General features: G+C 53.2%; 1 protein-coding gene across 3 annotated transcripts in view; it reads right to left on the reverse strand.

Annotated features, from left to right (window-relative positions):
• The window catches only part of Sh3pxd2a (SH3 and PX domains 2A), a 215,985-nt gene that overhangs the window by 11,384 nt on the left and 180,839 nt on the right, over window positions 1-23,762 (reverse strand). For all 3 annotated transcript variants that reach the window (XM_076835002.2, XM_076835000.2, XM_076835001.1), the window contains 6 exons: window positions 16,979-17,092; window positions 13,112-13,195; window positions 7,979-8,096; window positions 4,277-4,614; window positions 3,206-3,255; window positions 239-358 (listed from right to left, as the gene is read on the reverse strand). In XM_076835002.2, coding sequence (XP_076691117.1) covers window positions 239-358; window positions 3,206-3,255; window positions 4,277-4,614; window positions 7,979-8,096; window positions 13,112-13,195; window positions 16,979-17,092 — 824 coding nt within the window. The remainder of the gene's footprint in view (window positions 1-238; window positions 359-3,205; window positions 3,256-4,276; window positions 4,615-7,978; window positions 8,097-13,111; window positions 13,196-16,978; window positions 17,093-23,762) is intronic.

Raw genomic sequence — 23,762 nt, forward strand, 5'->3', positions numbered from 1 at the left:
CCATTCTCAGCTCTCTCTCACGCTCTGGCACCATGAGTGCGCACAAGTGGAGGCACACATCCGGGTTTCTAATCCCTGCTGTGGCCCTGATCAGCTTTAGGCAAGTGCTCTTCACTGTGGGGCATGTTTCTGTACCATCCCTTCTTGTTCCAGGAACCTTTGCTAGCAAGACGTAAAATGGGAAATGCAGGCCTTGACCACAATGAGTGAAACCCTCGGCATCAGGGCCAAGGCTCACCTCTGCCTTCTGTCCACCACGGAAGCTGATCCCGTCAGAGATGCACGATTGGAACTCGGCAATGGTGTAGTACTCCACCTCGACAGAAGGGGGCTCTGGTGGCTTTGGCAGCTGGAACCCCTAAAGTGGAAAGAGAACACTGAGCAAAATCCAGCTAACCAGGGAGGTGACAAGGCCAAGGACCGGTGCCCGTTCCAGCTGGGGGATGTGCGTGTGGCTGTTTGGACCAGCTGGACAGCAGCTGGCCCCGCAGGCATCTGTCCTCGCTTGCAGGGCAGATCCCCAAGAGGCTGCGCTCCTGAGGAGATTCCAGCGGTACTTAGGGTTCACTTGAGACTGGTCTGAGCTGGCAGATGCTTGCTCTTAATATTAGAGTTTCTATGCTTCCATCTCTGGAGGGCCAGTTTTCAGATGCCTCAACAGTTGGATCCCAAAATGAAAACGATAAAGCAGAGAAATTCTCTGACAAAATGCATGCACTGCCCCCCAGAGAGGAGCGTCTCCATCCTGAGTTGAAAGGTGAGGGGCTGCAGGTGGGGTGCCCAGCAGCCAGGCGGGGCCTGGGAGCTCACCATCTCTAGGAGGCTGAGGTGGGAGTGCAAGGGGCAGTGGAGTTGGGGAGAAGCCTTCAGCTGCTCATCCTGACAGTGCCAAAAGGTTAGGGAAGCCCCGATTAGAACTCAGGACACTGTCTCCAAGGCAGATAGAACACACTGAGGTCCCAAGTGCCTTTTAGACCCCTGTACAGCAACATCTAAACACTTTTTGTTTTTTTTGCCCCAGCTCATGGTTCCAGGCTAACGTGGGCCTCATTTGTTCATTCTACTACCATTTGCTAGTGGCTCCCAGGTGCCAGAAGCTGATCTGAGATGCCGGGCATCCAACAGTAGCCCCAATGGACAACATGCCCTTGTGGATTCTAGCTTCAGTTAGCCTCCACTGATAAGAATGGGCTTTGGGTGTGTGTGACCTACTTCATACAGAAGGGGTTAAAGCAAACCAACTGGGAGGGGGGAGGAGGGAAGAGATGAGGAGGGGGAAGCAGCTGTGCTGTGGCAGGAGGCAACTGTTTTCAGTCCCAGGGTAGATCCCCACCACCGCCTCCCTCACTCCCTCCTCCTTTTTCTGTGATTGGAAGACCTAGAAGACTGCTGGGCTCCAGTCCCAGTATTTTACCAGCTGTGTGTGAGGCCATTGATGTCAACTCTCTGAGCCTCAGTTTCCTCATCTACAAAATGGAACTAATAACAGGGTCATTAAGAGACTTACTGAGATATGTAGATAACTTCTAGTCCAGCAAGGGACATAGGAAGAGCTCAAAGACCAAAGGTCAACACCCCTGAAACCCTCATGTCCTAATCTCAATCCTGTCAATCAAAACAGATCTGTTAGCCGAGTGCAGTGGAGCAAGCCTGTAATCCCAGCAGCTCGGGAGGCTAAAGCAGGAGGATTGTGAGTTCAAAGCCAGGAACAAAAGTGAGGCGTTAAGCAACTCCTTGAGACCCTGTCTCTAAATAAAATACAAAATAGGGCTGGGGATGTGGCTCAGTGGCTGAGTGCTCCTGAATTCAGTACCAAAATCAAAACCAAAACCAAACCAAAAAACAAAACAAAACAAAACAAACAAAAACAAACAAAACAGAGCTGTCTTGGAGCACAGTGAATGAGGGTGGGAGGGAGCTGGTTTTCAGGGACTGGGTGTGAATCAGTCAACCCTCCTTGCCCAATGCCTGGCTCTGTGATCCTGTGCTTCCTGGCCAGGTGAGATTCAGAACCTACCTGGACAGTGGCCCTGTCTCAGCAACCCTGAATTTGGCGTGTGGAAGGAATTAGCCCATTCTCACACAAATTAAGTCTGCCTGAAAATAATTAGCTTGTGTTAAAAGAGATGGGAGGGAAGCAGAATCCATTGTTCAGTTGTAAGCCCATGGGGAAAAGAAAGCCAATAGCTAGGGCAAGGAAGGAGCAAAATCTTCCAAGCCCTATATGTACAGAGGTCTCCTCTCCATGGACTGATGCTATCCCCTCTCTAAGGGCAGATGTCACTGATCACAGTGATTTGCTGCTAAGCCCAGGTATGACCTTAGCATCTTTTCCTGTACACCAGAAGATTCTACCCCCATAGTCAAGTTGATATGGGAAATAGAAATTGCCTGCCAGCCCTATGCATCGCTTCTTATCCTTAGGATAGCCCTAAGAGATAGCTAGGGCTGTCCCTATCTTGTAAGGAAATTGAGGCCTGAGGAGGGTAAATGACTTGCCTAGGGTCTCTGCATCAACATGTTGGAAGTAGAACGCACAGCCATGCCTGGCAGGCTGAAGCTCCAATCTGTCCACAGCCCTGATGACAGTTCTTTGTTCCAGTATTCTCAGCTTGCCACCACCATTTGGGTTCCCCAAGACCTAGACTGACTGCACATCTACCTGCTTGAGATGCTGGTCACCAGGAAACCCTACCCATAAGAGCCCGGAACCCAGCAGTGGGGACATTCTATAAACTTTGGTGTGAGCCTGTCCTTGCAACTCCCCACTCACGGATCTGCAATCTGCCCTCCCAGGCTCTGACATCCACCACATCCACCAGGCATTCCTGAGCAAGGCAAAGCTGAAAGTCTTCCAGGCAACATGGACAGCAGCCCCATTTCCAGCTCCTGGCAATGCCCTGGTTGGACATTGCTGCCGGCCAGTCTAAATGTTTATGTCTGCCAGTGCAGTGGCTGGGATGGATTTATTTAGCTTTGGAGTGCAGTGCATTTCCGATTATAAACTGTCCAGCCAGGCCCCGAGAAAGGCCGGGATCTACAGGCTTCCCTCCATGCCTCCAGCCCCCCAAAGCTAGAAGCCCCAGCAGAGCCCTGGAAAACCGTTAGGCAGTAGGCTCTGCAGCAAGACAGCCTCTTAATCAGAGCTGCTAGAGAGCAGCCCCAGAAAAGGAACAAAAAGGGAGTAGAAATTCAGCACACATACCAAGCTGGATTCTCGGCGTGGTGGAGGTCTTGTCCTTAGGTTTGGGGAGCCTAGAAGAAGAGACATGGATTTAGTAATTCCATTCAGGCAATGGGCAACAGCATGTCTATTTTTTGCTCACTCTAAATCCTTAGAGGCTAGCACAGAGCTAGGCAAGAGGGGACACCTAATGACAACTTCCCAGCTGATGCCTAAAAGGTTTCATGCACAAGGGCCAACAGAACCAAAGTCAGAGCTCAACTGTAAAAACAGCTTTCCTCCAGCAGCTGGGATTATAGGTGTGCATCACCATGCCCAGCTAAAGGAGATCCTTGGCATAAACTCTGTTGAAACCACTTTGTGGAGATTGCTAAAGTCTCAGCTCATTCTTTCAGGTTTCTAGAAACTGGTGGAAGAGCTGGGTGTGCTAGTGCACACCTGTAATCCTGGAGACTCGGGAGGCTGGGGTAGGAGGACTGCAAGTTGCAGGCCAGCCTGAGCAATCCAGCAAGGTCCTGTCTCAAAATAAATAATAAAAAGGGCTAGGGATGTAGCTCAGTGGTTGCACACCCCTGGTTCCAACCCAGTACTGCAAAAAATAAAAAATAAAAAAAGAAAGAAAGAAAGAAAATATACTGGTTTAAGTCCCAGGAAGATGTCCTACCATCTCTCACTCCAAACAGAAGCCCTGCAGGCGCTTGACAAAGCAGGGAATTGAGGGCTTTATTTTTAAATCATGTACACATCAACCACTAGGTTCCTAAAATCTTTATTATAGTGTGAAGAAACCACTTCTTTCTCTTGGACTACATTCCTCTGAAGAGTGGCTGTTCCTGGTCTCTAGGGAAGGGGCAATGCTAAGAGCCTGCACTCATGTGACTCACTTTCAGAGAGACACGGCTAGGAGAGGCACAGCCACACCCTCCCCTGCCTTCTCCACTGGTGATGAGAATGACCTGAGCTGACAGCCTAAGGGCCCAGGATCCCTCAGGCTGCAGCTTAGGTCCCACTCTCCTCTGGCCTCCCTTGCACTCTCTGCCCCCACTATAAAGAGCTCTGTGGCCAGGACCTGAAGGTCAGTGATGTGCTTACTGATCTGGGCCCTCTGAGGGGCAATCCTGGCCACAGCTGGAGAGCCCTGGGCCAGTTTGGAGACGGTCCTCTCGGGGACACCGAGGGCACTACCATTGGAAGCATTGCACAGGATGGGCAAGCTTATCTCCTTTTTGGCAATGGGGGCCTCAGAGCCTTCGCCTTCAGTTGGTGGAGTCTCCTTGTCCCCAGATGTCTTCTTGTTTAACAGGTTGCTGATCTCCATGATGTTCCCAATGATCTCCACGGGGCCCGCCAGATTCTTTTTCCGGGTTGGCAGGTCATCCTTGGCCTTCTTTAGGTAGGATGCTGGTGCCCAGCCCTCTTTGCCCAGGTATCTGTGGAGAGGAGTGGGCCACACCATCATTACATCTCTTTCAGGCTCAGGCCCTAGTTCCACCTGGCCTTGCCCAGCTGAGACTTTTCTACCATGCGTTGCCAGAGACTTGGTAATCCCACTGCTCCAAGAGAACCAGAGCTGAGACTTGCTGGGAAAGATGCTCAGAGAACAGCTCCTTTCCTCTAACTCCCTTTGCTTTGCCTGGTCCCTCTTGGCATGGGCTCCCATTCTCTGCAAAGTGTCAGGTAAAATAAACATGGGACCTTGAGATTAGAGTTCTCCAGTGGTGGGTGCCCAAAGGTGGACTTCACAATAACTATTCACAATTGAGAATGTTATTCCACAATCATTTGAGGGTAACCCTAGAGATAAGAAATGGAAGATAAGGGGCGAGAAAGTGGTGTGTGGAGTTAAAACGCCCCACAGGAAAAAAAAGGATTATTAAAGAGGAAAGAGGTATCACAGGGTGAGAGTTCTGGTCTATGGGACCTTGGAAAAGTCTGTTTTCTGGAGCTCAATTTTACTTTTCTGCAAGATGTAGGAACAGAGTAGCTGTTAAAGTGTATCCATAAGGATAGACACACTGAAGAGGTGTGTAAAGAAGACTGACTGGGGAGGGTGTGGGTGCTACGCAGGGATAGCACATGGGTGAAGTTTACAGAGTAAGTCCGTGAACAGGCTAACGGCAACATTTCAAATCAGTGGGGTAGGATGGATTATTCAATAAGTGATTTGAGGACAATGCATTATTCAATTAGGAAAAATAAGTAAGAAAGAATCTGGCTATACAGGGGGCAAAAATAAAAAAATATTTACATAATTTGGAGGTTTGAGAAAGACTTTCTAAATGGGGTTCCAAAAGTAGAAACCATAAATGACAAGAATAAAGCACATGACTGTAAAATTAAAACCATTGGTATGGCAAAACAAAAACAAAGCCAAACAAACCCAAAAGCTCATAAACAAAAGCAAAAGACAAATGACAGGGCTGACTTCATTCTGGTGATTTGATGACTTCTTAAAAAACAAGCTTTTTCCCTTTTCCCCGTGGTGTTGAGTCTTCACCCAAATCCACTGGGGACTCGCTTCCTGGACTGGCAATTGCTGGCCAGTGCCCCCAAGCCTGAGTTGCAATGTCCCTGTCTGCTCCCTGGGACACATCTGGCTCTTTGGAATAGTTTTTCCAGGCCAGATGTCTAACAGCCCTCCTCTCACCCTCTTTTCTTAGGAACTCATTAGGTGGGAGAAGGAACATGGAGATTTGCTGGAGAACACAGGAAGGAGGAGGCTCCTTCCGTCCGTAACAGTAATGTGCACAGGTTGTCCCAAGCTCATCTGTCTGGGCTTGGAAAGCAGACATCAATGAATGAAGGATGGAAGTTGGGGCTGTGATGGCTCTCAGGTGTAACGGTGACTTTCAAAGGTGGATAGAAGCAACTAGTGAAAGTGCCTAAGCTTCTTATTAGCCAAAGGCCAAGGCAAAGAAAAGCAAAGCAAGGCCTGCTTACAGTCCCAAGTGCCCCCATTTCAGAGTTTATATGTTATTTAGATAAATCCAGGTTCCAGGCAGGGAAATGCAAGGGCACCAGGAGTGGCTGTGTCTGAGCCCCTTTCTCTCACAGCCATTTCCCAGCTCTGAGCAGGGCAGGCAGCAGAGGGGTGTGTGTGTGTGTGTGTGTGTGTGTGTGTGTGTGTGTGTGTGTGTGTAGGTGGGGGAGGAGAAAAAAAGACAGGAAATGAGGATCAACACAGAGCCTGGAATGTTGGGAAATGGCATACTTAAGGGGGTGTCTGGCAGCTTTCTTAAGGTGGAACTGTTATGGCATGGCATTCTCAGCTGGAATTCCCACTGGCTAATGGGGACAAGGACTAGGCCATGGGAACAAGAGTTGATTAGAAGTAGCTCAGAGTAACTTTGCTGGTCATTTTAGAAAACCAAAAAATGAAGCAAAACAAAGCAAAATAGAAAACAGCCTTATAGGTCACTTCCAGGCAAGTGAATGAGGCCACCAGCCTGCCAAGATATTTGCTGGCCTTTCCACTTCAGGCTCCTGGCTGCTAAGTCTTTGGCTTGGCTTTAGTTTTTGCTCCTAAACATAAAAGCCAGGGGCAATGACCATGGGCAACACACATCCAGGTACTGTTCATCCCACCTAGCAGAACAAAAAGGGACATTTCATTACTCCTGAGTGATATACAACAGGGCAAGGACCATGAGGGGAGAGCCTCCTACCAAGTCACACTAAGGTTTGGATTCTGTGTAGCCAGTGGCCTTCATCCTGTCCTTCAGCTCAGCATAGACTAACTTTTAACACCACCATGTCCTGCCATGTTCCGAGCAACTGTCCTGTGAGTGCTCACATTGCCTTGGTCACAGGGATGCCATAGCACAACCCTAGCCTCTCTGGGAGAGACCACTCAGTACACATCCTGCCTGTGCAGGGTCGGGGGCTGCTGGGTGTGCTGGGTTGAAGCGGCAATTCCCAGAGCCCACAGATAGGGGGCAGTCTCCCCCAGCCAGGTGGCAGCAGAGGAAAAGCTGGGTCAAGTCCCCATGGCTGAGCTTCTCCAAAGGAATCAACAGTGTCTCCTGAGAGTAAGTGCCTTGAAGGGCAGAGGGGGCTAAAGGGTAGGTCTTGGTCTGGTAATGGTGAGTGAAGCCACAGGGTTCTGTTTACTTCCAGTGGGTCAGGAGACTGCCTTCCCCCGCACTCCCTGACCCATACCCCAAATGGATTTCTCAACTGAGAAGTGGGATTAGGTTCTGGGAGAGGGAGGGGGCAGGGGAAGGAGGAACCTCTGATAGCCCAAACTGGGTTTGGGCTCAGACCTTTCTTCCACTCTAGTCTCAAGACAGTCCTGAAAAGTGGAACAGCCCTCACTCACAGGCCAGGGACATGGACGTCACAGGCTCACATCTGGAGCCCTGGGTGGTGAGCCATGGCAGCAGAGGCTGTCTGATGGGACTTCAGTAGGGCCTGGGGACACCAGTGCTCCAAACTGCTCTAACTGTGGATCAGACCATGCAGCCAAGGCCGGACGCAGAAAACCAAATTCAGATGTGCTGAACGCTTGGCAGATGAGCGGGAAGGAACTGCACCATGGCCTGTGGGCCCTGCCCTGTGCTGGCTGTGCTCAGCCTTGCTTTCCTGCCCCCGGAGACACTCTGCAAGACCAGCGCTCCCTGGTTGAGCCTTCCAGATGTGCACAGTTGGTACAGGGCTGCTGTCAGTACGTACCCGCCAGCGGATGGCCATAGCTACTTTGCACCCAGTTCTGTGGGCCCAGGACAGATGGGCCAGAGGCATCTGAGAGGGGCCAGATGGACCAGAGGTATCTTGTGGCTCTGTCAAGGGTCCTACCTGATATACCACCAGCCCTCCAAATTCTTCCGGATCACCTCCACGGTGACACCCTTCTCAAAGCCAATCTCGTCCTTGCTTTGGCTGACATAAGGTTGAACGGTGACATACTTCTCTTCTGTGAGTGGGCAGTGGGAGTAAGAGAGCAAGATTATTTGAGGTTGAGGTGCAGGCCCTGCTTCTTGTCCCCTCCTGCCCAGGCCTGGCCTTGCTCAGCTGCTTGCCAAGGTGCTCTGGGTCAGCTCTGGCTTCTCCAGAGAAGGGAAGGACCAGGCCTCAGGAGTAGCAGTGGAAAGGTCACGGGGGCGGGGGTTACTGCCGTGCCCAGTGTGTGCCAAAGCCAGCCACGTCCCAGGTTGTTCAGCAAAGCCAGCTCTCCCAGCCTAATAATGGCAAGCAGGATGCCGAGCCTGGAGTTTAGAGGGCCCCAGAAGCTCCCTGGGCTAAAGGCAGAGTTAGAAGGAAACTGCTTGTCAGAAAGTCTTGAGACCAATGCTGGATTTCTCCTGGTGCCTTCAGGACCCTCAGGCAGGATACCCCTTCCACAAATGTGCCACGTTTCCATCTGTGTCCCACATGCCCTCTCCTGGCCCTGCTTCCGCCTCAGTCCCTTAAATCCTTCCTCATTCTAAGCCTCAGACAACTCCAGGGGCACCTCCTTGGTGAAGCCTTCACTAAGCACCTGGCCCCCGATTGACAGCAGGTCATGTAATGTCCCCAGGAGAGTTCCATGGAATGCAAGTCCTATGGGAGTGGCTGTGTTTTGTTAAGATAAGGTCCTGTGGCAGGTGTGGAGATGCCAGGTGTCCCACAGCCAGTGCCCCACATTCTCCACAGTTCCTGGGTTTGTGTGGCCCCGGCCGTCCACAAGATGACTGCTCATTCACGTCTACGCTACTCTCATGGGTGTGACTTCAGGGTCTTGCTCAAGGTTTTCCCAAGGCAACAGAAAGGCACCTTGGGGAACCTCAGGAAGAGCTTGAGGGGACAGGTGTGGGGAGGCTGGGGTGCCAGGCATCCCCTTGGCCCCCTTCAGTCTCCCTCCTGCGGAAGCCCCATGCTCCCTCTAAGGCTTTTGTTCAGGTTTCCAGGGAGGTGTTTGCTCCAGGTCTGCTGGGTCCACTCTTCCTGTCCCTGGCAAGACCAGGTAGACTCATAGTTGGCTAGGGAGGACACCCTGCCTCCTAGGTGAGATTCTGCCTAGAGGACAGACAGCTCAAGGCTCACACTTCCCACCCAGCCTCACTGGGAGAACAAGGGACAGCAGAGGTGAAAAAACTGACGATCTGGCAATGCCCTTGGAAAGTCCTCGGGGGCCTGGGTGCTCCAGAGGTGGAACTGTGCTGGTGCAGCAGGAGCAGGGGGCTGTGGGCCGCTCCGTGAGGAGGAAGGCCAGGCTGGGCGGGGCAGTGGCTTGAGTGGGAAGCCTGCAGAGAGCTCGAAATAGCAGGAGCTGGCCTCTAAGAGCCTGCCCCTCCTGGCTCCCAGCTGTGACAACCACCCCCTGGACTCCTTGGCTGGACCCTCAGGCAGCCTGCCTGGGCCTCTAGTAGCTGTTGAGGGGGGGGGACAGCTGCCACCCCAGCTCCCTGCTGTGGGAGGGCCATCTGTTCATTCTCCCCTGGATTATCAGGGTTCCTGTCTGCAGCCCTGTGCTGGGCCAAGATAGTGACTCCCTTTGGGGTGGAGGCGGCTGTCCTGCCAGGCTGAAGGATGGAACCGATGGGCCACTGGCCTAATCTGAAAGGCTGCCAAAAAGCAAAGGGTGGGTGACAACCCATGGGAGGCTGTGCCACTCCTCAGCATGCTCTCCACAACTATAAGTCTTCTTCAGTCCTGATTCAGGGAGGGCCCTGTTCCAGGGGGCTTCAGATTCCACCCCAGACCCTCCCCCCACGAACTGCTGCCAAGCCCGCCTGAGAACCTGCCCAGACAGACTCTGACTCGGGCCTTGGAGCAGCTCCCCACTCTCTGGGCCAACCTTTGCTCTCCTGCCTGCTTCTGGTCCTGCTCCATTTTCCAGTGGGACACGGTAAACCCTGGCCCAGGCAGCGGCCTAAGGGGCAGCACCAGGCTGGGGAATCCAGGGTCTGAGGTCTGGGGGAGGTGAGGCCTGTGCTTCATATTTTGTCTTTGTTCGGCAGGGCTATTTTTAAAAGCCTGTGGTTTGAGCAGGAAGCCATCATTAAAGTTTTCCTAGGCAAGGTTACTTTTTGCAGAGAAAAATGACAGTTCTTGCGGGGAAGATCAGAGAAGCCTTGCCCTGCCCCACCACCAAGTACAGGGCCTTGACCATGTAGTGTGGGCTCGCCTTCCGGAGCAGCCAGGCCCCGTTGCTGCAACCTCTTAGGGTGCCTATGGCAGACAAGCGTCTGCAGGCCATGGAAGCTCCTGTCTTCTCTGACCTCCTGGGATAGGAAGGGGGACAGAACCAGATATCAGTTCTGCCAGCAAAACTGAGTGGGTCCTGCAAAAGGCCTTGTTCTTAGGGGTTCTGGGCTGTGACATGTCCCCCCGGAGTTTATGTGCTCCTTGTAAGACCACTGGCTACCAGTGAGGCTCACTCTGCCCTGGTCGCTGGGCAGGACACTGAGGGAGAATTCAGGTTCCTCATCCCTGGAGGGGCCAGGCAGTCAGACCAACTCTTCCCACTTGTCTCCATGGGGAACGGCTTTCTGTCCTGGTTGGCTCAGATGGAAGAGGCATGGGCTGCCTCCATGTGGACATGTGTCACACAGTCCTCCCAACTCACAGGTGACTCGAAGGACAAGTGGAGACAGATACTCTTATGGACCTGGCCACAAAGCCCACCTTGGGGATGTCCAGACAACAGAATACACAGATGGACAGAATCGGCCTCAGTGGGTCCTGAGTGGTTCGGCAGGCCAGGAAGAGCTGGTCCCTAGGAAGCAGCTGAGGGGTGGGAGACTGTGAGCTCAGGGACCTCTCAGGGCTCTGGGAAGTACCAGAGCCTGGGGACTGGGATTGTGCCATGTAGGGATGGGGGCACTCCTGTCCTGGTAAGGGCTGGCCAGGCGACTGGCAGGGTGAATGGGCAGGGGGAGGTGGACAGACTGTTCTGGTTTGGGAGGCAGGGGCTGGAAGTCCTGCAGTTTCCAAACCACAGAGGCCTCCTCTTTCCAAACACTTTCCCCTCTGTCAGCAGTCTCTCCAGCTCCCCTCCCGGCCCCCACAACTCCCTCACCCCTCTGCGAGACAGAGGCCTTTGATTCCAACGGCCCCGGCTGGCTGTGGGGATGGGGAGTGGAGCAGGGCCCCGGGGAAGCACTGCTTTCTCTTGTCTAGTTCTTCGATGTCCCCCTCTCCACCCTGCTCCCACCCACTCTGCTGTTTGCAGTGCTGTCCCCAGCCAGCTCTCTGCAGGCCTCTCTTGGCTGCCTGCTTTAACAGAGCAAGGCTGGAAATTATGCTGGCTAGGTCTCTTGGCCTCTTATGGGGGGTTGGGTATTTGCTATGTATGGGTGATGTGGAAGTATTCATTTGGTTGTGTAATTGTGTCCACGTGCATCATCCTGTGAATAGCTGTGACTACACTGCCTGTGAACCCGTGGTAGGGGGGTTATGTGTATGTGGACTTGTGGGTGTTGCCGAATGTGATGATGTGATTGACTGTTAGTTGTGTGTACAAAGCCTTGATGACTAAATAATGTACTTGTGGCATGGTCTATGTGTGGCTGCATAATTGGAATTATATTTGTGCCCTGTGAGTGGTTGTGTGTGCGCACAGGACTGTCGATGGGGAGCTGTGATGGGAAGGAAGGGTTAGACGTGACAAGGTACTGCAGCCATACTGAGGCCATGGGAGCCGTGCAGGGTGTGTACTGCACCAGCTGCGTGTCTGTGGAGTCAGTCATGTTTGGGGTTTAGTGTGTGAAGCGTGGAGCAGGCCAAACCTTCGTCCCTATGATTCCAGGTCCCCATTCCACTCTCTTTTGCCACCAAGGCTGGGGCTGCTTCCCTGCACTGCTGTTCCTCCCTCTAGGTTGAAGGTGGCCTTTGCTTTACATTCGGCCTGGTGCTGTTTTTACAACTCAGCCCTCTGTCCTACGTCAGCCCCCAGGCTCCAGCCCATGTTCCTCCCTGGGGACAAGCTGGGTTCCTCATGATCAGTGTTCTGAGCCTGATGCTGAGCCAACCACAGGCTGTGGCCACCCAAGAGTCCAGACTTCCTGCTGCCTCAGGCTTGGGGCAGACACCAAGACATGCTCCCACTGTCTTCTGGAAATAAGCTTTGAGGGTGGGAGTATGAGCTGGGGCATCCCTGTGTTCCCAAAAGGCCAGTGCTCATTATATGCCCCTCTCAGGGGTGACAAGCTGCTCTCAGCTGGGTCCTCACCCTGAGGAGCACACTCTCTGCTCTCTGTGGGGCAGGAGAAACTGGCCCTCCACCAGTCGGGGGCTCTGCAGATGGTTAAGGGGTGTCCAAAGGCGTGTACCTTCTTCCCTCACCTCCCCAGCTCCTGGGTGTTGGGAAAACTCCGACAGAGCAAATGTCTCCCCTCCTCATCAGCCCATGGCCAGGTGAGGAGCCTCCCTGGAATCTTCTTGCTTTAGCCCCTCCTAAAACCCCAGTTTGCTGCTGTTGGTGGGGTCTAACCCCATACCCCACTGGTCGGGGCTGTGCCCTGGTTCCAGGCTGTGCCTGACTTCTGCACCTTTCTAGTTTAAGTGGAGCTGGACGAAGGGGGAGGCTTGTGGGCTGGTCCTTCTTTGCACTCAGTTCCCAAGCAGCCACAAGGACGGCTTAGCCAATGGAGCCTTTCTCAGCAGGAGACAATGAAGGATGGGGAAGTAGGGTGCCCTTATAGGGACTGAGATCCCCCTGGTCCCTCAAGACTTGCTCCTTTCTGGGGGACCTATAACCGTGTCTGAAGTCCCACGACCCCCATTCCCAGGACACCAGCAAACCAGCACCACCCTTAGTGCCGCCCCAATTCCCAAGCATGGCCCCTTCCCCACTCCCAGTCGCAGCAAGTGAGAGGAAAGTCTGTCCTGTACATATGGTAAGTCAGGAGGCCACAGGCAGAGGTCAGAGGGCAGAGGGTGGGAAGGAGCAGGCGTTAGTGAGAGACAGCAGCAGTGGGGGGAAGAAAGGCGTGTGCCCGCAGTCACCTCGGCTGTGCTGCCTGTTGACCATCCCGCCCAGGGTCCACCGGCGATCCAGGCGCCGCAGATGGGCCTTGCGTCTCTTGGACACTGGTGTGGGAGATGGTGATGGAGCATGCGGCCAACACGAACCAATGGAGAGAATGGAGATGAAGATGAGATGGGATGGGGGAGGGGAGGAGGAGGGGACAGAGGGAGGGAGGTCCAAGCACGCTTCCAGGTCATCATCACCCAGTCTGAGCCCAGGGTCAAACCTAGCTGGATGAGGGTAGACCTGACAGATGATACTGTTGGCATGTGGGGGAAAAAATGCAACCAAACCCAAACCTCTCAGCTTAGGTCCCAGAGCCGTGGAGAGAACTACAGATTTTAGGATCCTGGCCAGGCATGGTAGTGCATGTCTGGAATCCCAGTGACTGGGAAGGCTGAGACAGGAGGACCTCAGCAACTTTAGCAAACCATGTCTTTAAAAAAAAAAAAAAAAAATTTAAAAAGCAGAAGAGCTGGGATGTAACTCAGTGGTAAAGCGCCCCTGGGTCCAAACTCAGTACCAAAAAAAGAGTCCCTTACATCAGTCCTTGAGAGACAGCCCCTCAGCTACAGCGATGGATCGCTGTTTCCTGGGAGGGCTGATTCAGAGGGCTTGTGTCCAAAAGCATCTGGGTTGACATCAACAAGTACGATTGTGAGCTTGCCATCATGGGCCACGCAGTATGTTGAGAGGGATGAGTGTGCCTAGGAGAGACCTGGGGTCCCTTCCTGGCAGGCTTCGCACTTTCTGGCTTATGTCGTTGCTTTCGCACTTGTCCCATCAGATGGTGTCTATTGAGGATGACAACTTTGCCTTTTTTTTTTTTTTTTTGGTACTAGGGATTGAACCCAGGGGCATTCAACCACTGAGCTATAGCCCCAGCTCTTTTTATTTTTTTTTACTTTGAGACAGGGTCCCACCAAGTTGCTTAGGGCCTTGCCAAGCTGCTAAAGCTGGTTTGAACTCGTGTCCTCCTGCCTCAGCCTTCAGAGCTACTGGGATTACAGGAGTGTGCTAGAGCACCAGACAGGACTTTGCCTATTGTCTCTGCATTCCCAGAGCCTAGCACAGCGCCTCTGGCCTAGGAAAAGTTTGCTGAATGAAATGCACAGGGACAAATGCCGCAGCCCTGGCTCTGCTCCTTCATGTCATCCATTTGGGTCTTCGACAACAGAGACTGAGTTTCCCCAGTTTCTCACTGTTTGAGATCCCTCTGCCAGGGCTGCTCTCTGCGCAGACTGTGCACCCGTCCTCTAGTTATTATGGCTGGGTTTTGAGCCCCCATGAACCCCTGTGCTCAGGTCCAAGTTCTAGATGCCCCTATCTTCCTATGGTACTCCCAAGGGGAATGGACACTGAACCAGGACTCCTGGGTGCTAGCTGGCCCTACCTCCTACACTACAGAAGGAGGCTATCAGGTTGCCTGGGGCCAGGGGAGGGAGGGAGGCCAGTGGTTAGAATGAAAGAAAAACTGCCCAAACCCCTGCAAGGCCTTTTGGGATGCATTTGCTCTCCCTGGGAGGAATCTGACCTGCCTTGTATAAGTAGAGGTCTGGGGAAAAGGCGAGGAGATGTGGATTCCAATTCAGACTCCACCACCTGTGATATTCTGTGAGGCCTTCCAGCCCTCTCTAAGCCTCTGTTTCCTCACCTGTCATAGGGTGACACCTCCTGGTCTGGCAGGGGCCAAGCAAGGTCTTAAGGAACTCTGGGGACATTAATCAGGTCCTGTGTAAGGTTTTTCAGATGGGGTGGCGTGAGGGAGTGGGGCCTCTCTGGGTGGCAGAGGGGCTTAGCTGATGTCTGGACCTGGGGCCATTTTTATGGTAACTAACATTTACTCCCGGCAAGCCAGGCCCAGTCTAAACCACTCACAGACTATCTCGCTCAAGCCTCACAGAAGCCTTGTGTGGTCAGCACAAGCCCCATCACACAAGTGGGGAAGCAAAGGTCCAGGGGTGCTAAGTTACACATCTACTACCCAGCTGCAGAGCTGTGGACACACCACAGTGGCTGGGTCTGGGGCATGGAATACCCAGCCCTGAGCCCTTCTGTGGTTCCGGCAAGGTATGCCCAAGATGTGATGGTGGAATCTACAGCTGTCTATGTGTGGCCAGGTGTTGGCACACCGGTCCTACCAGAAGCAAGTAGAAAAGGGGCACTCTGGGTGTACATGTACACATGTACATCCCTGACGCAGAACTTGCACTGATTGCTGCCTAATTCTTACTCTATCAAGATCAAAATCCTCAACAAACTGCTGCCACCTATTCTATGCGAAGCACCTGTGCCTTGTTCCGGCCAGGCTGGTGTCATGCTCCCAGGCCCGCCAGGCTCCTTCCCACCCTGTGCTTTTGCTCACTCCACCATGTACAGCTCAACTCTGCCCTCGCTGGTGCAGCCTTCTTAACCACACACTCTCCTAGAGTAGCCTCCCTGCCAAGGAGCAGATGGTTCACTGAGAGGCATGTGGCACAATGGTGAGGCCCAAGAGGGCCCAAATCTAAAGAGATGCAGAACAGCAACCGTGTCCTCCCAGGGTGGTGGCAAGGGCATCGAAAGCCTCTGATCTACCACCCGGGCCCCTGTGAGCCATTGTTATCGAGAGGCGGTGGCATGCCTCCCAGGATGCAGAACTAGGTAGGAAGTGGGGACTGTGGAGCACAAACTAGACAGACCACCTCAAGGCCAAGGCCTTCCACTGCTCCAGAGGACCAGTGGGGGAGGATGCAGGCTCAGTCCCTCGGCTCAGGGAGTAGCTCAGCCTGAAACTCGCACCGTCCCTGATGGGGCCTATTCCCTGAGACCTGTCCAAGGTGGCTGTGCATTGAAAAGGCCAAGCTCTGATCAGTGTGACACAGGAAGAAGGGTGGGGCCCAACCGCCAACTGACTTTTAGGGATGGGAGGAACGAGGGGCTGGTGCGGGGGAGCTGCTTATTTTGGCCTGGGCAGCAGGGAGGTGGGCGCGGGAGGAGCAGGCCTAGAGGTGGCTGAGCCACGGGTGGTAAGCCTGCATCCCTCTGGCTCAGACACATCCTCTGGATCATTCCCACAGTTGGTTAAGGAAAGACTGGCCGTTTCCAGGCCACAGGAGGTTTGGAAGGCACTAGGAGCAGGCAGCAGGGAAACTGGGGGTGGCTCAAAAGTCCTGGGCTTCAGCAGGCAGCCCGCTCTGGGGAATACCGAGTCCACAGTCAGGCTGCCAAGGCCAGCGATGGCCTGGGGGCAGAGGCAGGCTCCTTGAAATGCAAGGAGAAAGACCCAGAAAAACCTCAAGGAGCCAGAGCTAATCAGAGAGGCCGAGTGAGAGGCCTGAGCCTCCTCTGGGATCTGGGAAATGGTTCACGGACCTGCCTGAGCCTGTGCCATGGGCCAGGCTGGTGGCCACCCAGGCAGGACACACATACACACCCAGTCTCTTGTGGTCATCCTTGTTGCAGGAAGCCCAGCATGGGGCTGGGACCATAGGCCAAGTCTCTGTGGGGTCCTTGAGAGGTGTCCAGGGCTTATATAGACAGGGAGTTTTCTGGGGGTTTCTAGCTCTAAGACTATTCTTCCCACTCTCTGCTCCAAAGTTGCCAAAGCCTGGGGTCCACACACCAAGGGAATTTCCCCTGTGTTCTCTGCCCCATGTGGGGCCAGCCAGAACAGGCCTGGGGAGGTGCACTTGTGGGCTGGTCTCTATACGGTGGAAGGGGCTTGGGTGTGGTCCCACTTACTTCAGTGGTTCAGGTGGTTTTAGGGAGAAGAGCCTCCCGTCTCTGGTAGGGGCTGACCCCAGAGGCAGCTGGCCATGCGTGCCAACCTCTATGCTCCCTCCCAAGAACCTGCAAGCCCTTACCTTCCCCGGTCTTGGAGGTGTTGATGTCTGAGTCATCCCGGGTCCCATTCTGGGCCTCTAGGTAGGTGGCAGGGACCCAGCCCTGCTCCTCGGAGGTGCTAACAAACCACCATCCTGTAGAGGGGACAAGAAAGAACAGGCCATGAGAACTTTTTTTGCAGGGTGGCGGAGGTGGGTTGGGGGCAGGGATGCAGAGGGAAGGAGTGGCCAGAGGGCAGGGCACAGGGCCAGATGGCCTGGGCACCAGGCAAAGGCCTTTCCCTTGGCCAGCCTTGAGGGGCCTGGGTTTCATCTAAGGCAGAAAAGACCTACACACTCCCTGAGATGACCAAACAAACTGCCATCCATTCCTATACGTTTGATGAAAAAGAAAAAAAAAATCCAAAGACCAAATAGAAATAATGATGTCCTACATGAGAAATGCACTTTGCAGGAAAGGCCAAGTGAGCTCTGTCCCTGTACAGAAGACTCAGGGTCTTTCAACCCACTATGACCATGAGAAGGGTGGAGGTTGGTGCCTCCTCTGCTTTCAGAGGCAGCGAGGCAGACCGCCTCACACCTTCCTAGCACAGATCAGCAGTACTGTCACCTCAGTGCCACTCCCAGCTGCTCTTGGATGGTGTGGCCATTTCAATCACAGTAAATGAGTGTTAGAGCCTCAGGTGACCCCTGACAACTGCAGCCACACATGAAGGCTCAGCAGGTTATTTCTGCATCCTGGTCCTAAGGAGCCAACAGCTCAGAGAACTAAACCAGCCCTCTCTACAGAGGATGAAACTGAGACCCAGAAGGGCCTCAATGGGCTTTTCAGAGCTGCAAGCAGAGTGTAGAACTCTCCAGAAAGGGCAGGCAGCAGAGGGCATTTGAGCCTAGGCCTAGTTGGTTCAGAGGCCTCAGCTGGATCAAATACTATGACCCAGGGCCCCTGCTGGCCACCTAGCATGAGCTACAGAGAGTCTATCTCTGCTTGGGGTGAAAGACAGGGAGCAGTAGGGTACCTCCCTAAAAAACCCAGGTCCTGCCCTCTGCTCCCTGGGCCCATCTCCCTCCTCAGGCCTGGCCAACCCCAGTGACCAAGGCCTTCCCTTGACACAATCCATATAAGCCTGAGAAAAGCAGCCTGGCCCACCAAGTCACAAACCTTCAGTCAGGAAGAACTGGGGACACACTCCTGCTGCTGGAAAAACTGAAACCATAGGTCTAACTTCCTTTCCTTCCTGCTCTGGCTCCAAACTCCCATCTCCCAAGATGGTTCACTTGGACTGCCCATGCCCAAGCCACCTCTTGCTATGTTCACTTTGCAAACAGGTACATAGGTGATGAGGAACTGTGGCAGAGAGACTGTGAGCCTTGACTGGACCCTGAGCATGTGGGCCTAAACCCTATTCTATGCCACTGCTGCAGGACCAGGGGGGCATTTCATTTAAACACTGCCCCACAGGCCCTGAGACTTCCTGCACTAGGCCTATCAACAGGATCCAGAAGAGGATGTGATCTTCAGGCTGATGGTTTTCTGGTTCAAGGAAAAAAGGAGGCTTGATTTTTTTTTTTTCTAACTGTATTGGAGATATACCACTGAGATGCTTTACCACTGAGCTATATTCCCAGCCCTCATTTTTTATTCTGAAACAGGGTCTTTGTAAGTTGTTCAGGCTGGCCTTAAACCTACAATCCTCCTGCCCCAGCCTCTAGTCACTGGGATTACAGATGTGTGCTACTGTGCCTGGTGAGGCTTAACTTCTTAAGAGGGAACAGCTGAAGTCACTGAGCAACTTGTGGGGACAGGCAGGTACTGGCATCCACTCTTGGGGCCAGGGCAGCAGCCAAGGCAGTTCAGAGTCTAGTGGACACTCCACTGACATCCACTGGCATTTCCCAACTTTGGGTCTGAGGATGGTTATAAAGGTACCAGACACTTGCACTCACTCAACTTCTGGTGAAGTGACTGGTTCCAGGAAGCTGATACTCCTGGGAGCTGATAGCTCAGATTGTGTGTTAAGCACCCTCAGAACCTGCTAAAGGGAGATGGATGCTCACTTTGGGGTCCAGACCACACTATAAGAGGTGGTCCTTGGCCCTGGGGAGCCCCTGCCCAACATATAGGTTAACAAAAGAGGCCAATCTGACACTCTGAGGGAGGAAGGCTGATAGGACCACCATTCATTGACATGGTGGGAAGGGTTTTATTGTCCAATTCTTTTGAACCAGGAAGACCTTGAGTCCCACAAGCCGCTCAAGAAATGCTAGAGGATCTGTCTCCAGAATGATGTCCAAGGAGGTTTTTGTCCATTCTTTGCAGTGTTGGGCAGCAGGAGGCAGAGGAAAGCAGGAGCAGCCAGTGTGTATGGGGGGCACTGTAGGCACTCTGACCCAAGGCTTTGGGTGGACACGGAACTCCCCTCTTGGCACAATTCAGGTTGGTAAAGAGCGGTGTCTTGCTTGAATGGGATGGGAGTGGCCACCTTTGTCTTACCCACAGCCATCTGCACATTTTGACCCTCTTAGGCGAGGGAGGGCTGCTTGGAGCAGCACCACCCATCCTCTAGAAGCCCAGGTCACAATGGCTTGGATGCTCAGAAGCTGTGGCTGATTGGGCCCCAAAGCAGCCAGAGGGTGTTGCCTTTTCAGGGGACCCTGGGTGGGATATCTGCCCCTCAGTCTCTAGGGTAGCACTCTCAGGAATCCCATCAGTCTTTGCCAGGAAGCCCCAGTCCCAGCAGTTCCTCTACGACCCTGGCTGAAGGTCATGGAGCAAGGTTCCTCCATTTCACTGGGTTGGCATCACTTGACCTTGCCTCCTTAACCACTGAAGTGGGTGCAGCTGGCCAACCATGTCTCTCTCTCTTTTTTCCCATAGCTTGAACCAAGGGGCGCTCAACCACTGAGCCACATCCTCAGCTCTTTTTTATATTTTATTTAGAGAAAGGGTCCTTCACTTTTACTGAGGCTGGCTTTGAACAAATGATCCTCCTGCCTCAGCCTCCTGAGCTGCTGGAATTACAGGCATGTGCCATCCCACCCAGCTGGCCAGCCATCTCTTGATTGGTTTGTCGTCTCTCCAAACACTGTGATAGTTCAGGGGTAGATCTGAGACCCAAGCAAGGCTATCCAGGGGCTGTTCTAAGAGCTGACAATGGCGCTTGTGATGATCTGAATCCTGAGTCCCACACAAGCAGGAATCACAGGGGCACGTAGGAAGAGAAGGCCTGAGAGCCAAGTCAATAAAGCAGCAGGTTTGTCATGAGAAGGAGGACAAGCTAGTCCTGAGGACATCTTCTACCTGGGAGTCTGGTGTACCAAAACTAGACCAGCCTGCTGGACTTCCTCATTACAATAAGCCAAGGAACTGTTCATTGACCTGGAGGTCCACGGAAGAGGGCAATTGATGAGTTGACCCGGAGCTGGGTCTCAGTCGTTTGAATAAAGAAAGCCCTCACTAATCACCCATCACAATCTCCAAGCATCACATGAGCCCAGTCTGAAGAACAAAAGTCACCTGTCACCACAGACCTCAGCAGCTGGGCACTGAATCCTCTAAGCCATTCCAGGCAAGGTGCCACTGCCCCAAATCCTGCTCACCAGGATGATCCCCAAGACCCCCAAAGAGCAGTCACCAACTTTGGTCACTTTCAGAGGCTCTTGAAAGCCAAGGCTTACACATGACTTCCCAGGTTCAGGGTCTAATTCCAAGAGCACAGTTGTGGCTCTCCCATCTCATCCAGATCCTTCCAAGCAGACCTCCAAAGGCCTACCCTCTAAGCCAAGCCATGTCCAGTAGCCAAGGAAGTGCCTGGAAGGCCTGGCTTCAGATGGGAGCCCTTCTTCCAGAGAGAGGGTTTCCCCAGAACAGACTTGGGCAGGGGCCAGGGATTTTATTGTCATTGGATGAAATGAGATGTGCTTTGAGGAACAGCATAGCTCAGGAGCACGCCTCTGGTTAGGGACTTGCCAAGATCACTTCATGACCAGCCTCTTTTTCTACACCAAGGTGTCCCTGCCAATACCATGCTCTCAAACAACCCCCCTTCTCCCTGTTCAGCCACACTGGGAGACTATTTCTTCCCTTTTCTTGTGTGAATCCAAGGTCCCAGATAAGCAGGTATCTTGGTGGTCTCATAGCTGGCTGTCTTCTAAACCTTCTCTCTGCTTCTAGAACTTGGGACCCAAAGTAATCCTCAGCAGAAGGAGGCAACCCCCCTTCCATGGATGCAGAAGGGAGACAACATTCCCTCTGCCTGTGACTGTGAGCCCTGGAACCTCTGCTTTCCTGAGGGAATTTTCTTCATCAGTCTCATCCAACTGGTCTGTATCCTGAAAAGTTGGGAAGCAAGTCCCAGAGCTGCTGCCCTCTTGCGTGGGCCTTTCTCTTTGTCTCAAGTGCCCTGTGATCCTAGGACTCAGGTCTCTTCTCTGTTGGAAGCATCATGTCTTCTCCCCCTATTCCATTCCTGGGAGCCCTTCCATATACATGCTGCTCTTTCCCATTCCCAGGAGCCAGGGACGCGGGTGAAGGGTTGATCTGCACCTATAAGCACCAGGGGCACTCCCAGGGCAGGGCAGGGCAGGCCAGTTCCTCCTTCTACCTCTGCTGCATAGGCCTCAGCACATGGGAGGACTGGATAAGGACTTATGAGGGGCTGAATGGATGACAGAGGTGCCCAGTGGGCAAAGCATCACCATACTTGGTACTTGACACTGTCTCTGGATGTCCCATGGATGTGCTCTGCTGTCTGAATCCTAGCCTTTCTAACATCTCTGTTGTTCTAGAAGCTTCTGGGACAACTAGGCACATCTTCTGTTGACTATGAGCATCTCTCCCCAGGACAGTAACTTAGGATCCTATTCTGCTGTGGCCCTAGGACCTAGGGCTAACACTGTCATCCCCCCAGCCTGATGCCCCAGACAATCTTGCCTGAGAACACTGGCCTAGGTTCCACTCCAGCCCAACACTTGCAGAGTGTGCTGGGTGGCTTCTGACGCAGGCTCCTCCTGAATCAGGCTCTGAGGAGGAGACAATGGCTATAGAAAAGAGACTGCCGTGGGCTTGGCTGTGGGCATCTCTGCTGAGCCAAGACGTATAGGCTTAAACATGGCCTAGGTGGGTGAACATGGTGCCCACCCTGGTTCCACAAAGACCTTCTGGGATTCTGGGCATGAGTCACATGGCTGGGCTTCCTGGAAAGACTCCCTGGGCCCGCTCCCACCCACGGCTGCTGACAAGCCTCTCCCACATGCCAGCAGCTCAGACGTTCATCACTGCACCAAAGTCACTGTTGCTCCAGTGAGGAACCACGACAACCTGAACTCCTGGGTGTGGCTCAACTATCCAAGAGGGCTCAAGTACTAGCTACAGGCCTGTGGGGTTCCCAGGATCACCCCCCAATATGTGTAGGGGCCTAGCTGTCTTTTCTAGTCTCTATGTGCTGGGTGTGGGTGTGGACTAGGGCTCGTATTTGAGTCTATGGAGGTGAGTGATGTACATGTGCACACCTGTTGGGGGGTGTATAGGAACATGGGAACAAAGCCAGGTGTCTGTGTATTATAACCAAACACAGGGGAGGGTACTCTGTGTCAGGTGCTAAACTTGACATACATCCCTTTACTCTTCAAGGTTCTCATGGAATAATGTTACTGTGATCAGCCTTCTGCTTTACATGAGGAAGCTTGTGTTGTAAAATCCAGGGGCCAGATGGAGATCTGGATTCCCAGCCCCACAGAGGCAGTGAGGGTCTTCTAGCAATAAAGGGGAATAATTAGGGTGCCCTGACTTGTCCCATCTGCAGGTACCTTGCTCTGCAGAGCTTCCAGGCTGCTCTTGGGGTTTTGGAAGAATGGGGGTTTATCCCCTAGCACGGCTTGCTGTTTCCAGCAGTTGTACTTCATGTCAGCAAACCATGGAGGGCAATGGGGTTGGGGGTATACATCCTGGGGGGAATCCCTTGAGGCCCTGGGACCACTCTCAGCCTGGCTTCTGTCCTCTGGCTCACTTGGTTCCCCAGCACAAAACTCCTGCCGTCTCCTCTCTCCTCTCTGTATCCAGCTCATCCTATGAAGTCCTGGCTGCAGCCCACCTCCTCCAGGAAGCCTTCCTTGACAAATATCCAGGTGCCAACATGTCCAGGGGATCACCACAGCTGCTTTACTCTCTGAGAATTATCTTGTCAGCACTATAGGCACCAGGTCCAGTTTGTATCCAGGGCAGAACTGAGCTTGCAGCAAGCAGCCTGGCCGATGAGGAAACTGGCACAGAGCGATGTATAGGAGCCAAAGAACTGAGTCTAAATTCTACTACTGCCACTTCTCTACTCTGTGGCTTCAGGAAACTGCCTTAACCTTTCTGAACCTTAGTTTCCTCATCTGTGAAACTAAGAATACAAATGGCAGCTATGGGCATTATTAAGCTCTTCATTAATGACTACATCCACCCAGACCAGAGCAGCCACCTCTTCTTCTAGCATCCAGGAAGATGATTCTAGACTCCCAAGCTGACCTCTGCTAGCCTTGTTCTTCCATCCTCCTGGCCTCTCTTTGGAGAAAGACTCAGTAAGTTTCACTAAGTTACCTGGCCATGAACTAAGGAAGTGGCTGCACCTGTGCCATGTGGGGCTGCTGTTTTGGGGCCGGCAGCCACACCTGGCCTCTTCTTAGCAGTCACCTGGTGAAAGGGCAGCAGGCTCTTTCAGGGAGTGAGGCAGTGAGTGTGGTGGAAGCAGGAGATGGTAGGGACCCATTGTGGCCCTGGCTGGCTGAGAGACCCTTTGGCATGTGCCTCCAGGCCCAGCCT

This window comes from Callospermophilus lateralis, chromosome 15, assembly GCF_048772815.1.
Source record: "Callospermophilus lateralis isolate mCalLat2 chromosome 15, mCalLat2.hap1, whole genome shotgun sequence".
In the NCBI taxonomy this organism is placed as follows: Eukaryota; Metazoa; Chordata; class Mammalia; order Rodentia; family Sciuridae; genus Callospermophilus; species Callospermophilus lateralis.